The sequence below is a fragment of the Kogia breviceps genome, chromosome 4 (genome assembly GCF_026419965.1).
Source record: "Kogia breviceps isolate mKogBre1 chromosome 4, mKogBre1 haplotype 1, whole genome shotgun sequence".
NCBI classification, from domain to species: domain Eukaryota; kingdom Metazoa; phylum Chordata; class Mammalia; order Artiodactyla; family Physeteridae; genus Kogia; species Kogia breviceps.
This window is the reverse complement of record NC_081313.1, coordinates 115259350-115276868: the sequence shown is the minus strand read 5'-3', so window position 1 is coordinate 115276868 and position 17519 is coordinate 115259350. Positions and strand designations below refer to the sequence as shown.

General features: G+C 36.7%; 1 protein-coding gene across 1 annotated transcript in view; it reads right to left on the bottom strand.

Annotated features, from left to right (window-relative positions):
* PKD2L2 (polycystin 2 like 2, transient receptor potential cation channel) overlaps positions 1-17519 on the bottom strand; it is a 36560-nt gene that overhangs the window by 5441 nt on the left and 13600 nt on the right. The window contains exons 6-12 of the mRNA XM_067033303.1: positions 14816-15044; positions 13325-13495; positions 12845-13026; positions 6454-6574; positions 5315-5416; positions 3346-3410; positions 2702-2756 (exon numbers count right to left, since the gene is read on the bottom strand). Of these exons, the coding sequence (XP_066889404.1) occupies positions 2702-2756; positions 3346-3410; positions 5315-5416; positions 6454-6574; positions 12845-13026; positions 13325-13495; positions 14816-15044 (925 nt within the window). The remainder of the gene's footprint in view (positions 1-2701; positions 2757-3345; positions 3411-5314; positions 5417-6453; positions 6575-12844; positions 13027-13324; positions 13496-14815; positions 15045-17519) is intronic.

The window sequence follows — 17519 nt, the reverse complement described above, 5'->3', positions numbered from 1 at the left end:
CTTTCTTGTTTTGGTTCCCTCAACAAGAACCAAACAAGTTCAACAAAAAAAATTAGGTTATAATTTCTTCCTCCTCATTTCTTTTCCCTCTACTACCAAAGTATATTTAATCATATTACTGTATTTTGTTGTATCTGAGAGATGGAGTCTATCATAAGACCATTACACCATTATTTTATGTACCACTTAGGGAAAAAAGTGCCACCAGTTAAAATATGGCACATTGTCAAATATAAGGCACATCTTGATTTCAGAGATATTAAAATGTGGAAAAATGTGTTTTAAAATTAATAAAACAATATCTTTTAAACTTACTACTGTGCTCTTAAATATGCTAAAGTTTCTTCTTTTTGGCTATTAACTCTAAATGATAATTCTTCAGCTTTTTAGCTATTACATATGAAATAATCAGTTAGCTTTTTCTACTTTATACTTTCTCTCTTCCTTCTTTTTTAAAAATTTCTCAGTCATCTCTTGTTTGGCCGAAGATGATCTTCACATAGAATCCTCAGGAATACAGTGGTATTCCCCAAGTTCTTACATGTTCAAAACTGTTAGAGCCTTTATACTTGAAACACAGCTTTGCTGCATATAAAAAAGCCTTGGCTTACATTTTCTTTCCTTGCTATATTGTAGGTGTTGTTCTGTTGATTTATGGTGTTGAATGTTGTTATGCTAACCTAATTCTCTTTTCCTTGTAAGTAAATCCATATTTTGCTTGGATAAGTCCCATGTTCATTTTAGGTAAATTTTCCCAGGTACATAGGATGTCTTTCAATATACATTGTCTTTTATTTCAGAAATGGTTTATTGAATTATAGTTGTGTTTTTTAAAAGAATCTCAAACTTACCGAAAAGTTATAAGAACAATACAAATAATTTTTATCCTCTGAAGTATTTGAAGTTGCCAACATGAATGCCTTATTGTCCCTGAATACTTCAGTGTGTATTTCCTGCATACAAGGACATTCTCCTTTATAAGCACAGTATAATCATCAGAATCAGAAAATTAATATTGATAGATTATTACCATCTAAATCCTCAGTCCCCCATTCAAATTTACCAGCGTCCCAATGATGCCCTGTATTGTAAAAGGATCCAGTCTATGATTATGCATTGTATTTACCCATCTTTTAATCTCAGTCCAGTGTAGTTCCTCAGCTTTACCTTGACTTTCATGACCTTGAAACTTCTGAAGTCTATAGGCCAGTATTTCATAGAATGTCCCTCAGTTTCTTATTGTGTGATGGTTCTTTGCGTTATGCATCTTCAGCAGAAATTTTACAGAAGGGATCCTGTGTTTTCTTAGTGTCCTATCAGGTGGCATATAATTTCAACTTGTTCCAGTACTGATTAAGGTTCTGTTTTCCAGACTTTTTCACCGTAATGTTATTCCTTTTCTTCTTTTTTTTTTTTTTCTGTGGTACGCAGGCCTCTCACTGTTGTGGCCTCTCCCATTGCAGAGCACAGGCTCCGCGGCCATGGCTCACGGGCCCAGCCGCTCCGTGGCATGTGGGATCTTCCCAGACTGGGGCACGAACCCGTGTCCCCTGCATCAGCAGGCGGATTCTCAACCACTGCACCACCAGGGAAGCCCTCCTTTTCTTTTTGTAATTAATAAGTATTTTGTGGAGAGGTATGGAAATGTCCTATTCTTCCTCAGATTTTTATTCATGTATATGTTTAGATCAGTGTGGACTCATGGAATCCTATTTTATTCCGTGGGTTTAAATTAATATTCATTAAGTGCTTAAATAAGTGCTTAAGTGCTTAAAATCCCACACTCGGCCAGCGGGATCCCCACTCAAGCTGACTTTTGTGTCCTTTTAACAGATCTCCATCGTTCTACATGGAGTACAGTATGAAGCACCTATACTTTCCAGTCCTGGAATTAACTGTATTTCCAAGGAGCCCTGGTTCCTTTTAGAGGAGAATGGTACTTGGAAACCAAGATCTGGACGCTCGTTGTGTCATTGCTACTAGGATGTCACACTAGCCTTCTCAGTGGACAGAGTTAGAAGATACATTCACGTGCACACACACATACACAGACACACACACACACACACAGTTGCAATTCTAATCCAACACCACAAGGTTCATTTTAACCTTCAGCCTTTCCATTTTTGCATTTCCGTTGTCTGATAATGAGAAACCTCACTCCATTATACATACTTCTTTGCTTATTCCAATCTCTTGACCCTGCTGTCCTCTTTCTCAATATATTGGGGGGTGGGAGGGATCCAGAAGTAGAGCAATGTTCTATTTTTTCACTTGGGTGGTAGTGGTATGTGGAGGTTTGCTTCATAATTATTTATTAAACACATATATGTTTAGTCATTTGTTGAATATATGTTACAGTTTTGAAATATAAGAAAAATCATTAAAGTGATGCATCACATTAATGATTACAAGAGAACAATTATATAATCATCTCAATAGAGTATACTCACTAAACCCTGTGTGCTAATCCCACAGTAAGGTACAGCTGTAGGACGAGGGAATCTGGCTAAGAGCACCAATAAGAGAGAAAGGAGTATCTGGAATCCAAACAATTAGTCCTAAATAAGAAAGGATCTAGATTCTGGGAGAAATTTGGAGGTGGCAACTACTGCTCTGAAAAAAGCAAATCATTCAGTTCTTAAATCAGAACTTTTTCTAATAAAGCTATCACTTCTTTATGAAAAAAGTAAAATCTTACTTTTTCATCAAAGCCTTCTCTTCTAGCTTGTTCAGCCAAATCTCTGCTTTTCCTACTGAGAATATAAAATAAAAATCAGAGATATATGACAGTAAAAAGGAAAATGACAGTATAAAGTATAACCAGGTCTGTATTAAGGATCTGAATTAATTTCTGTTCTTTCTGATAACACTAATTATTTGGACAATGTGGTCATTAATAAGTTCTCTATATCATATCTCTAGCTATAAAAACATGTTTCTATTATATCCCACTGCCAGATTTTGACACTAAATTATTCAGTAAATGTAAATACATTCTTAAATATTTAAAAAATTTTTTTACTTCGATAGCAAAAAGCATGCACTTAATGTAGACTAAAATCATTTCCTAGTATTTTAGAGGGACTTTACTATCCTGTCCAGCTTTCTGTTAAACCTTTTTCTGAGTGGCATGGCATGCCTTATATTAATTTTAAATTAGCTTAGAGTTTCATGACACTCTCAGAAATTATGAGGTGCTACTGGATGTTTTGACAGTTGATTTAGAATCAGCACATTGAATGGTGGTTGTTTTGCAATCAAAACCTTACTCTCACTGTAAGTTTCTAATATAATACAGAGCTTTAAAATGGTAAGTTAAAAATTGAAGAAAATTCATCTTACCTTTTCTTGTCTTCATCTGTTTCAGGTTTCTTTAGTTTGAGTTTTTCGAGAGCATTGTGGTAACTCTGAGCATAATTTAAAAGTTTAAAAGTTCATAAAAATAATATTCTGTATTAATTTTTTTTTTTTTTTTTTTTTTTTTGCGGTATGCGGGCCTCTCACTGTTGTGGCCTCTCCCGTTGCGGAGCACAGGCTCCGGACGCACAGGCTCAGCGGCCATGGCTCACGGGCTTAGTTGCTCCGCGGCATGTGGGATCTTCCCGGACCAGGGCACGAACCCGTGTCTCCTGCATCGGCAGGCGGATTCTCAACCACTGCGCCACCAGGGAAGCCCTGTATTAATTTTTGATCAAGGTAAAGGAAATAGGGAATGCTTGACTTTAGGGACTGCTGCCCTAAAGAAATGTAGAGGCAAATACTATGATTATCTTCTTTCATCTTGTCACTACTTATGGTTTCTGCCTGCTGGTAGAAAAGCTGGAGGGAATCACACTTGAACTTGGAAAAAAAAAAACCTTTAAAAAATATTATTAACATTTATTGCATTAATGATATTAATGCGCATAACCAACGTCATAATCGAGATAAAAGATGGGGGCTTCCCTGGTGGCGCAGTGGTTGAGAATCCGCCTGCTGATGCAGGGGACACTTGTTCATGCCCCAGTCCAGGAAGATCCCACATGCTGCAGAGCGGCTGGGCCCATGAGCCATGGCCACTGAGTCTGTGCATCCAGAGCCTGTGCTCCACAACGGGAGAGGCCCCAACAGTGAGAGGCCCACGTACGACAAAAAACAAAAAACAAAAAACAAACAAAAAAGAGATAAAAGATGAAAAAACCCACAGTTAAGTTCATTGGGGGACATATTAATAGTTTACTTTTACAGGTAAGTTCTTGGACAGAGTTCTCAAGCCCCACTAACCCCACAGCTTATAGGACCTTTTCTGTGTGAAATGCTATGGTTAGAGCTGTGGGTATGCAGAGATGGGCAAGATGGTACACACATGACTCTGCTGCAGTTCACGGTGAGGTCGGTATTGAGAGGACAAGGAAGATTGCTCTGACAGGGAGAACAGAATGTCAGCAAGAGAGCAGAGGGAATGTTCCTGGGGAGTCAGGGAATGACATGAGCAGAGGCCCAGAGGAGACAATGAGAGCAAGCATGGTAAACAGCACTGTGCTCAAAACAGCTGGGGCATACAGTGCTGTAAATGGAGGCATAGAAGGTAAAAATAGTTAGTTCAATAATAGTGAATAAAGATAGGTTGAGACTGTGAGACTAGAAAAGGCCCTTGAATGTTTGAATAAAGAATTTGGACTTATTTTGACAAGCCCAGGGAAACTTTGAAGAATTTTGAGCAGAGAAGTGATATGATCAAAACTAGGCTGGCACAGGAAGGAGGCTAGAACAGTTAAGAAGATGTTACCATACAGAAGTCCGGGTGAAAAGTACTGAGTACCTAATGTATTGGTGGCAGTTAGAATTCAAAGTGTTCTTGAGTTCCACAAATACGAGCAAAAACTACAGAGGTGAACTTTACACACAAGCCTTGGCAACAGACCATATAAGGGACAAATAAAAAGCTCAAGGGTTTTGAGCCAGGGGTGACTGAGGAGAGTGTTACCACTACAGAAAGTGAGGAAGGTAAGGCAAATGGAGTTCTGAGTTCAGATTGTTCGTAGGAATTTACCAGCATCTAAATTGAAGAAGAGAGTAAGTGCTTTGCATTTAGTGCTCAGTAGCTTTTTGATACATTGAACTCTGAAATAATTTTAGTCACATTTTTGAAGCCAGAGAACATTTCTCCTGGTACTGAAATAATACAAATACAAGTAAACTGTGGACCAAAACAAAAAACCCCAAATGCCCTCCCTGCACTACCACTTGGGGCTTAAGTGTTATTCAAACTACAAGAGTATAAACTGAACAAGATTGGTCTTAGAATTCTGATTAGAAGAATTTGACATACCTTTTTAATCATTTTACCAAGTTCAAAATCTGGCCTTCTGCCTATTGAATAGTCAGCTTTCACTTCAGAATAGGTATCATTAATTATTGCCAAGAACATGTTCTGGGGAGAAATATTCAAATGAAGTATTTCAATAAAAATTTAGTTTAAATGTTGTTAATGACTGTCGAGTGCTGGGATTTGTAAAATTAGATTTAAATTTTAAAAGTAACTCGTGCTCAATAAGAGATATGGCTATGCAGACTATATATAATATAGTAGAATGGGAAATGTGTAGTGTGTGGATATGTACAAGTATGTTTATGGTAAATGGGAAAAGCAGAATGTAAAATAGTGCATATACATTGGTTAATAATATATATATAAATTTATTAATGTTACATATCAGAAGAAAACTTAGAATAATACATGTTCATAAGGGTATTTCTTTTTTTTCTTTAAAATTCTATAGAGCTGTTTAAATGCACAATTTTACTAGGGCTCTTACAACTATTAATGTCCAAATAACACAAACAGAACTGTGGAGAGGGTATTCTTAACTCCCAGCTCACCTCTCCACCTTTCACTGTGGCTCAGATCTGTCACTGTGAGGACTGTTGCCCACCATCAGGGCATAACTGCTGTGTGTGACAAAAAAAATGTTTTCATGGAGGACAGTAGCAGTGCCTTAAGTAGAAAGGCAAGATTCCTTGATTAGGAAGGCCAAATAGATTTTGTCCTGAGCACATGTGAGAGACCCATCCTGGGGACTCCTAAAAATTACAAGGGTGTGAGCTTTCAGCCATAATGGCCAAAAGCTGTTGCAATATGGGCAGAATATGAATGGCCTAATTCATACCTACTGGTATGAAATGTCCCAGGCTGGAGAGACCTGGAACTTTCAAGTTATATGTGTAAAAGATTTAGTACACTCTTGGCACACAATAACCACCCAGATTTTAACTATTATGATCACATTCTCCATTGGACAGCTTGAAAACATTTGGACCCCCTGGATTACTAGGAATCTACACCATTCTTAATAAATGTAAAGTGTTCTGACATCTAAGCAGTGATACTATAATTTCTTCTAAATTGGTAATTATATTTTTTATTCTGAAAAATGTAAGCAAAAAAGGAACATATATGGTCATTCTTACCAGCAGGACAAAGAACACGAAAAAGATGAAAGTGATGAAGTAAATGGGTCCCAAGATATGACTGGCTTGCTGAATACCAGCAAAATTAAAATCTCCAAGAACAATACGAAATTGTGTGAATCTTTTATGGGAAAAAAGAAAAACATTAGAAAATACTATATCTCTTAATACATACATGACAACAGATGGGGGTTACTAATGTGCCTAGGAAAGTACCTAGCTGCATATGGCATATGTTCTCTGGCTTTAGTTTTGTTAGCACAGAGTTCTATAAAATTGGATGTAGAATATTCCCCTAAAAAAAGACAAAGACTTAATAGCTGAACAGATAGTTCAGGAAATGATGGGCTTCAATTTATTCAACCAATGTGAACCCATTGTTCACCTCCAAGATTTGAACCTTGAGATATGCCTGCTTACCAGCTTGTCTTGACAGTGGCCTCCTTAGCCATTCCTGTGCCCTTATAAAACTTAGAATACTTTGACCTTTTCCAATAAATGATTTTCAACTTGTACATAGACCCAAGAGCCCTACAATTTCTAACATCAATGGTCTGCTTAATTTTTGCATCTCTTCTACTGAAATAAGGATGGCAACAGTTTGTTACTTGCTAAGTCTCAAGTGCTGGTAGTGATCCTCACACATGATCCCGAGGTTTATTTTATTTTCTCCAATAAGTATAAAAGCTTGGCTTTGAAGTGAAATAGCATTGAAAATACTATAAATCTTCATTTTATTAACTTTAAAGATGGAAAAATTAAGAAATTAAGGCTTTGAATGAGCATTGTAGTAGCAGAGGTAGAATTAGGATTTCATAACCTGCAGTCTTATTTTGTCTTCTCATCATTATTTTGCAATGGTATTGCCATACACACCACGGATATGTTATAAATTATATATATATATGATATATATATGATAAATATATATGAGTTCTTTATTTTAAGGGGAGACCTGGGAAGGAGTTTTTAATAGTATGCAGACACTGCATGATTCGTCAAAGGGCGGAATGTTTCTTGTTCCTTGTTGCTTTTGCCAATCACATGAAGGGAGCATAGGACTATGTACAATGAAAGAAGAAAATGTATTCAAAGAAATCAGCTATTTGGAGTCCTAGGACTCAGAGTTTTCTGGAATTTCATCCTCAGTACCTGAGACCTGACTAAATCATACATACAGTATTTATCCAGCTTCTAATACTGGATTCTAATGCTCTTCTATACAAGATAGAAGGAGAAATGCTGAATTAGGAGACTGAAGTTTCTCAGCAAATCAAAAAAAATTTTTTTCCCTCTCTGGCATAGGAGAATATGAGGTTCTGTTTTAGTGTTTTTAACTTAATATTTTATCCTTAAGTTGTGTTTATATACGTTAAAGTCAGCATTTCTCCTCTCCAGAAAGTGTCCACATACCTCTGCTCTGTAAATAGTGTGAATAACAAAAACCTAAGCAATTACTGAATGGTTATAATCACATAGGAACTGGAGACTTACAAATGCAATGTAATTGTCACTTTTCTCCTCTTAATCACGCAAATTAAGCCAATTGGAGCTTAGTTTATTCCTTTCCCCTCCCCCTCCCCAAGCTAAAAGGAACACCATGACTCTTCAGGATACAGGTTATACTGAATGAAAACAGTTTTTTAACTTCTTGATACCCCCTGTTAACTTTCTACAGTTCTCTCTTGTTGAATTAAAATAGTTTACAGACTGTTTCATAATATACCATTTATGGTTAATCTGACTTCCCAGTCTCTCACTTGCAGGCATGACTGGGTGGTAGGTATTCCTAAGCCTTCTCCAAATATTGCCTCTATTCTACTGTCATCTTCTGTAATTCAGGTTAAACATATATTAGGCCTTCTCATTCTATCCTTTCTGTCATTTTCTGAACATTTTGCCTCTCTATGCCACTTTTAAATTTTTTCTCACCTATTTTTCATTTTACTCATTCTCTCTTCATCTATGTCTCATTTGCTATCAAACCTGTCAACTGGGCTTTTAATCTCAGTTGCTTTAATTTTCATTTCTAGAATTCTGTTTGATACTTTTTCAAGTATGTCACTTTTTACACTATCCTGTTCTCTCTCTAAAGATATTTTCTGACTTGTGTTTTATTTCTCTAAATATAGTAAGTATTTATTGATTTTTCCAATATTTGAAGTCTTTGAGACTGTTTCTGTTGTATCTGCTGGTTCTTCCTTACGAATTTTTCCTCCTTATATACCAAGTTATCTTTGACCATGAGCAGTAAATTATACTTGAAGGGCTTAGGATGAAATATCTTTCTCCAGAGAGGTATTTTTGTGTGTGTGTCTGCAGGTGCATATGGGCATTCCAGCCTGGGACCATCTTAAATCCAAATTCAGGACATGAGGTTCCCTGGATACCTAGGTGATTAAACCCAGACTTCAAGTCAAGTCACTCTGAGGGATTTACTTTTAACTTGAGGCTGTAGCACTTCAGGCTCCCTGCTTTATGTGTGGAGAGGTTATCAGACATTCCTCCTCTCCCCCAACCCCACTCCCCAGCACACACACACAGGCCTTGGGTTTGTCTTCTGTCTCCTCCTTGAGAGGTTAACTAGAAACAAAATTTCTCAACTGTTTCTTCTGGATCAACAAAAATGCCTTCATGGTGGAGGTTTTGGGGAAGATAGAGTAAGAAGCACTAGGAATCTGTCTCACCACCTAGACAACAACAGTGGCACAATCTCTCTGATGAAACTATTATGGAACTCTGGAGTCTGTTGAAGGCTTACAACTTCCAGGAAAGGATTGGGCAGTGTGGGTCAATTTAAACTTTTAGTTTGGCAGCAGCTACCCATCTCCTACCCCCCAGCCCATGGCAGGTAGCCCTGCATGTATTTCTAGAGCAGCTTGTACACAGCTTGTGGGAGCCAGGGTGGACAAGAAGGACCCGTTGTCCAAACATCAGGGTCTGTGTTCTGATTGCTGATTGCTGCTTCTGATCACAAAGGCAGGCATCTCCCTGCATTGTTGCAAGACCCTCCCTCTCCGGCTGAAGCAATGTCCTTGGGATTGAGAGGCCCAATGCCCTTCCCTCCTTCATTTTTCTCTTTTTCCCCTTTGGGAGCCAGATATTAAAGACTAGGACATTCATGGGGCTTTCCTTGTGGTGTGGTTAAGAATCCGCCTGCCAATGCAGGGGACATGGGTTTGTGCCCTGGTCCAGGAAGATCCCACATGCTGCGGAGCAACTAAGCCCGTGCTGCACAACTACTGAGCCTGCACTCTGGAGCCTGTGAGCCACAACTACTGAAGCCCACATGCCTAGAGCCCGTGCTCCACAACAAGAGAAGCCACCACAATGAGAAGCCCATGCACCACAAGGAAGAGTAGCTCCTGCTCGCTGCAACTAGAGAAAGCCCACGCGTAGCAACAGAGAACCAACACAGCCAAAAAAAAAAAAAAAAAAAAAGACTAGGACATTAAAAAAAAAAAAACTGCATATATGGAGGAAATTAGATGGTCACCGTGCATGCCCAAGGAATGGCACAGGCTCAGAAAAGGCCTGAGAAGACCTTAAGTTTACACCTCAGACTGATCCTCAAAGAACTAAAAGAAGACATGGAGTAAGTCAAGAAAACTATGTATGAATAAAATGGAAATATCAATAAAAAGATAGAAAACCTAAAAAGAAACCAAAAAAATTCTAGAGCTGCAAAGTACAATAACTGAAATGAAAATTCATTAGAGAAATTCAAAGGTAGATTTGAATAGGCAGAAGAAAAAAAATCAGTGAACTTGAAGATAGGGCAATTGAAATTATTGAGTCTGAGGAACAGAAAGAAAAAAGTTTAAAGAAAAGTGAACAGAGCCTAAGGGACCTGTGGGATGCCCATCAAGTGAACCAACATATGCATAAGCACATGAAAAGATGCTCAAGATTGCTAATCAGTAGGGAAATGCAAATCAAAAACAATGAGATATCACCTCACATCCATTAGGATGGCTACTATCAAAAAAAAATAACAAAATAACAATTTTTGACATGGATGTGGAGAAATTGAAACACGCACCGTTGGTGGAAAGGTAAAATGGAATAGCCACAGTGGAAAACAGTATAGCAGTTCCTCAAAAATTCAAAATACAATTACCATATGATCCGGCAATTCTACTTCTGGGTATGTACCCCAAAGAATTCAAAGTAGGATCTCAAAGAGAGATTTGTACACCATGTTCTCATAGCATTATTCATAATAGCTAAAACATGGAAGCAACCCAAGTGTCATTGACAGATTAATGGATAAACAAAATGTGGTATATACATACAATGGAATATTCAGCTTCAAAAAGGAAATTCTGACATATCCTACAACATTGTTGAATCTTGAAGACATTATGCTAAGTGGAATAAATCAGTCACAAAAGGACAAATACTGTATGATTCCACTAGGTACCTTGAGTAATCAAAATCATAGAGACAAAAAGTAGAATGAATGCCAGGGGCAGGGGTAGGGAGGGAAATGGAGAGTTCCTGTTTAATGAGTATAGAGTTTCAGTTTTGCAAGATAAAAAGATTTCTGGAGATGAATGATGGTGATGATTGAACAATATGAATGTACTTCACTGTACAGTTAGCAATGGTTAAAAAAAAAGATGGTTAAGATGGTAAAGTTTATGTTATGCTATAACACAATTTAAAATTTTTATCAGTTAAAAAAAAAAAGCCTTCAGGGCAGAAGTAGCTTTGGATGCTGAGTTTACTTTTCTGGGTTCTTGCTTTCTGATTTTGGCCACTCACTTTTTTATTAGTTCTTAAATGTTTCCTATATTTCATCCAGCTTTTTAAATTGTGAAGAGGTTGATTTGAATAACCTAGCACATCATTACCAAAAGTAGAAGTCCCCTCATTAATCCATTTCAAAATTTTCTGTCTGTTTACTTTGTGCCTTATACTTTCTTTCCTCCCACTATCCAAGGTAACACAAATTTCCAAGGTTCTGTAAATTACTACATTTATAGTTAATGTCCAATACTACTTAGTTTTATTATTAACACTTGAATTAAGATCCTAGGAAAGGAGGCTTCCCTGGTGGCTCAGTGGTTGAGAGTCTGCCTGCCGATGCAGGGGACGCGGGTTCGTGCCCCGGTCCGGGAAGATCCCACATACTGCGGAGCGGCTGCGACCGTGAGCCGTGGCTGCTGAGCCTGCCTGTGCTCCGCAACGGGAGAGGCCACGTCAGAGAGAAGCCAGCGTACAGCAAAAAAAAAAAAAAAAAAAAAAAGATCCTAGGAAAGGACCAAGAAGTTGTTGGAACTGCAAACATTATTCACTCTGGATAAGCAATTTAGACTTCTCAAATTATAGGTCATTTGAAGTTGGAAAGGACCTTTGGGAGTGATTTAGTCCAGCCCCTTTATTTACAGATAAATAAATTAAGGTCTAGAAAAGTTAAGTAGCTAGTGGCAGAATTGGAAAGTAGAATTATATCCTCTTGGTTGCTAGTCCACTCTTTCCACTACTGATTTAGTAAAGGGTTATTCAGAAAAATATTAAATTTCATGCAATTGGTACTTAGATAATACAGTATTTACATGTGGATGATGAAAAGAGGGCAACCTAAGAAATTTTTCAGACCAGAATTTGCCCCAAATTGAGTAAAAGGACCATGGACAAGTTTGAGGAATTCTTAACTAAAGGGAAAGTTATTGCAGTTTTTCTCAGAGCCATATGTTACCATGCACTATGAATTTCCAAGAGTGATGCAAAGTGAAGCCATTTCCCCCAGACAGTCTTGGTCTAGATTGCACAGAACACATTTTGAGAACTGATATTTCAGGTTATCATAATTTTTTTTTACACAGACAGAACTTGTTTTACCTACTCAAAAACGAAAGTAAATTTATTAAAATTATTCACTTTTAAAGACAATATTTTTCTAGGGATTCTACCTAATCAGTTCTATGAGTTAGTTATCTGCTGATTGTTTTATGTGTATAAAGCTATTTTTAAAATTCAGCTTTGCCAGATCAGCAAAGGATAATCAGGTCAATATCAATAAAAGGATTCTAAAGATAGAGCCCTCTAAAGAAAACACTTAAGATTTCTTTTGCCCAGAGAATAAATACTACAGAGACATGGAGCCAATTTCTTTTATCTTAGGTAAAATTTTCACTTCTATTGAAAAGTAAAAAAATATTTTTCTAGCTTGAACCTGGTAACACTTGAAAAGTGGATAACACCATCCATTTGGATCTTTCAATGCCTAACTGTACTTTGAGTGTGACAGATATTTAGCCATCAGTGAAAATATCAAACCATTTTTTAATTTATTAAAGCTTATGTCACTACTTATAGGCCTTTTCATGATTTTTTTAATAAACTGGATAAAACTGCATAAATTACATTCATGCTAAGAGCTTACATGGAATTTTGAAAAGTGGAAAAGTCGTCAACTTGTGATCCAAAAACAAGAAATCCTAACTGAGCGTAAGCAAAGAATACTATAAAAAACATGATGGCAAATCCTACTATGTCTTTGATACAGCGGGACAAGGTTGATGACAGCTGAGACATTGTCTTATTAAAGCTTATGAATTTGAATATCTGAAAAAGAACAAAGTTAATTAAAATAGGAGAATATTAAAGATTATAATGACTTAGAGTAAATTAATTTCAGAAGAAATCTGCTTGAAATTAAAAGAGATGCTTCATGACAGAGTGTTTGAGGATTCGCTGGCAATCATTACAAAGCCAAACTACTTTAAAAATTACTGTATAAAAAATTACTGTATAGTTAAGAATATCCTTTTGTTTTTTCATAACTTTGTAGTTTAAGTTCCCATTTTATTATCTAATATAATAAAATATATCTAATCTGTTATATCTGATAAAATATAAATACCTTTATCCAGGCAAAGAAGATGGTTATGGCAATTATATTGTTGTAATAAATGTGCCAGTATGCAAGAAAATAGAAGTCTGAATATTTTTCAGTACTTTTTAACAGTTGTCCAAGCAAGAGAAAAGTTTGTATATTACAGTATGAGTTGAAGAAAACGGCCACAAAACACAACTAAATGGGAAAACAAGAAGTGTTAAATTAGAGATTACCTCTAAATCTCCTGCAGCCTATGAATAAACACATGAAAAAGTTCATCAAAAGTTCAACAAAAAGGGAGGGAGAGATAAGACAGGCTTTTACATAAATGAAAGTAAGCCTCAATTTATAGAAGTTTAAGGTAGCATAATTATCATAAAAGTAGCAAAATACTGACTGCCTGGCTATCCTAATCTATATGACTTTTTGTTTCTTTGAGTCATAAAACACAAATGTATAAAATGATTATATAATTCTGACTAGACTGTAAGAGTTTCTGCTCCATATAACTACATGATACCTAAGAGTTTAATATTTTTCACTATGTAACACTCCAAGAAAAATTTTTTTACAGCTCCAAAAAAATAAACCCCTTGAGAGCTTTTTAACAACTCTTTTAGAACCAGATTATCTTAGGTATCAGAGTTTTCTAACTGTCATGAAAATTTTCCTTTGATTTCTCTTCCCTAAAATACTCAGTTAAACATTTAATGCTATGCCCTACGTTAAGCATTATTGTGGTTACCAGAGAGGTAGATGGCACACTTTCTGACTCTGAGAAACTTTCAATGTGGTTTTGAGAAACAAATATATATATACTGGATTGGCTATAACTAAGGGCCAATAAGAGTGAAAGATCGGGTTGTATAAGCCAGAATATTTGTTTATTGTTCCTAAAACCAAGCTCTTATGATTTGTTCCACCCTACCCACACCTCTATGTTTATTTTAGTATTTTCCAGTGATAAGAACTGGCAGTCTTTGGAATTTCTTCAAGGATTATTCCCCCAATCTTGGTGGCATCCTCTGTGCCTACAAGCTACACTCTGGCTGCTCAAACCTTATCCCCACTTCAGTATTCTGCCTAGGCTTGTCTTTTGCCTATTCTTAAAAAATTCAGTGTAAAGAGGAAAGCAGATTTAGGCAACATACAAGAGTACATTTTAAAGGACCTTGCCCCCAAAGAATCATTATTTTCAACACGAGGCCCTGAGAGGAATACATGTTTTTGAGTGGGAGTAGGGAGACCTACTGTGCCCACTAAATCATAATATGTATGGAATAACTTATTCCTCTAGGTTTATGCTAGTCCTGCCAACGACCAAATCAGAGAGAGAAAAAAAAAATTTCTCCCTTTTGGAGGCACACCATTAGTATGTACTATGACAGTTCATTTTATTATTGATATTTACAGCTTTTAAAATAAGTCCCAGATGAGGGAGGTGCTTTGTACACCTCTCTCATTGGTGGGTTCAGATGTGATTCCCTTCAACCATATCTGTGAATATATACTTACCACCAAAAGTAGAAATTCTAGCCAGTTCCAACTACTTTTGAAATAGGCAGATTTAAAATCTTTTATTTTTTTGACTTCTTGTGTTGTGAAGACAATAAGAAAAACACAAAATGTGATTTCACAGGAAGCAATAAAATAATCATAGTAGCTAACATATCTAAGGAGCTTCACAGAGTAAAACTGCCATGAAGTAAGTATTCCTCCAGTTGCAGGGAATTCTGCCACCAATCTGTAAAAGGAGGTTTGTGAAAGTCACTGCATTTCAAGGATTTATATTTCAGTACCTAATGTGATTGAAATTTCTAGTCAGTGACGTGTACTTTAATCAGTTATTTTGTACAAAATATGTTTTCTCAGAGTTATGGGCTCAATTCATTAATATTTTTTTAACATCTTTATTGGAGTGTAATTGCTTTACAATGTTGTGTTAGTTTCTGCTGTATAACAAAGTGAATCAGCTATACATATACAGAAATCCCCAATTCCCCTCCTTCTGGCGTCTCCCTCCCACCCTCCCTATCCCACCCCTCTAGGTGGTCACAAAGCACCGGGTTGAACTCCCTGTGGGAAGCACATGCTTCCCACTAGCTATCTATTTTACTTTTGGTAGTGTATATATGTCCATGCCACTCTCACGTCGTCCCAGCTTGCCCTTCCCCCTCCCCATGTCCTCAAGTCCATTCTCTACGTCTGCGTCCTTATTCCTGTCCTGCCCCTAGGTTCTTCAGAACAATTTTTTTTTTTTTTTTTTTAGATTCCATATATATGTGTTAGCATATGGTATTTGTTTTTCTCTTTCTGCTTACTTCACTCTGTATGACAGACTCTAGGTCCATCTACCTCAATTGAATTGAATAATTCAATTTTGTTTCTTTTTATGGCTGGGTAGTATTCCATTGTATATATGTGCCAGATCTTCTTTATCCATTCATCTGTCGATGGACACTTAGTTTGCTTCCATGACCTGGCTATTGTAAATAGTGCTGCAGTGAACATTGGGGTGCATGTGTCTTTTTGAATTATGGTTTTCTCAGGGTGTATGCCCAGTAGTGGAATTGCTGGGTTGTATGGTAGTTCTATTCTTAGTTTTTTAAGGAACTTCCATACTGTTCTCCATAGTGCCTGTATCAATTTACATTTCCATCAACAGTGCAAGAGGATTCCCCTTTCTCCAAACCCTCTCCAGCATTTATTGTTTGTAGATTTTTGATGATGGACATTCTGACCAGTGTGAGGTGATACCTCATTGTAGTTTTGATTTGCATTTCTCTAATAATTAGTGATGTTGAGCATCCTTTCATGTGTTTGTTGGCAATCTGTGTATCTCCTTTGGAGAAATGTCTATTTAGGTCTTCTGCCCATTTTTGGATTGGGTTTTTGTTTTTTTGATATTGAGCTGCATGAGCTACTTGTAAATTTTGGAGATTAATCCTTTGTCAGTTGCTTCATTTGCAAATATTTTCTCCCATTCTGAGGGTAGTCTTTTGGTCTTGTTTATGTTTTCCTTTGCTGTGCAAAAGCTTTAAAGTTTCATTAGGTCCCATTTGTTTATTTTTGTTCTTATTTCCATCTGTTTAGGAGGTGGGTCAAAAAGGATCATGCTGTGATTTATGTCATAGAGTGTTCTGCCTATGTTTTCCTCTAAGAGTTTTACAGTGTCTGGCTTTACATTTAGGTCTTTAATCCATTTGGAGTTTATTTTTGTGTATGGTGTTAGGGAGCGTTCTATTTTCATTCTTTTACATGCAGCTATCCAGAGTTCCCAGCACCACTATTGAAGAGGCTGTCTTTTCTCCACTATATAGTCTTTGCTCCTTTATCAAAAATAAGGTGACCATATGTGTGTGGGTTTATTTCTGGGCTTTCTATACTGTTGCATTGATCTACATTTCTGTTTTTGTGCCAGTACCATACTGTCTTGATTACTGTAGCTTTGTAGTATAGTCTGAAGTCCAGGAGCCTGATTCCTCCAGCTCTGTTTATCTTTCTCAAGATTGCTCTGGCTATTAGGGGTCTTTTGTGTTTCCATACAAATTGTGAAATTTTTTGTTCTAGTTCTGTGAAAATGCCATTGGTCGTTTGATAGGGATTGCACTGAGTCTGTAGATTGCTTTGGGTAGTAGAGTCATTTTCACAGTGTTGATTCTTCCAATCCAAGAACATAGTATATCTCTCCATCTATTTGTATCATCTTTAATTTCTTTTATCAGTGTCTTATAGTTTTATGCATACAGGTCTTTTGTCTCCTTAGGTAGGTTTATTCCTAGGTATTTTATTCTTTTTGTTGCAGTGGTAAATGGGAGTGTTTCCTTAATTTCTCTTTCAGATTTTTCATCATTAGTGTATAGGAATGCAAGAGATTTCTGTGCATTAATTTATGCTACTTTATGAAATTCGTTGATTAGCTCTAGTAGTTTTCTAGTAGCATCTTTAGGATTCTCTATGTATAGTATGATGTCATCTGCAAACAGTGACAGCTTTACTTCTTCTTTTCTGATTTGGATTACTTTTATTTCTTTTTTTTCTCTGATTGCTATGGCTAAAACTTCCAAAACTATGTTGGATAACAGTGGTGAGAGTGGACAACCTTGTCTTTTTCCTGATCTTAGAGAAAATGGTTTCAGTTCTTCACCATTGAGAATGATGTTGGCTGTGGGTTTGTAATATATGGCCTTTATTATGTTGAGGTAAGCTCTCTCTACGC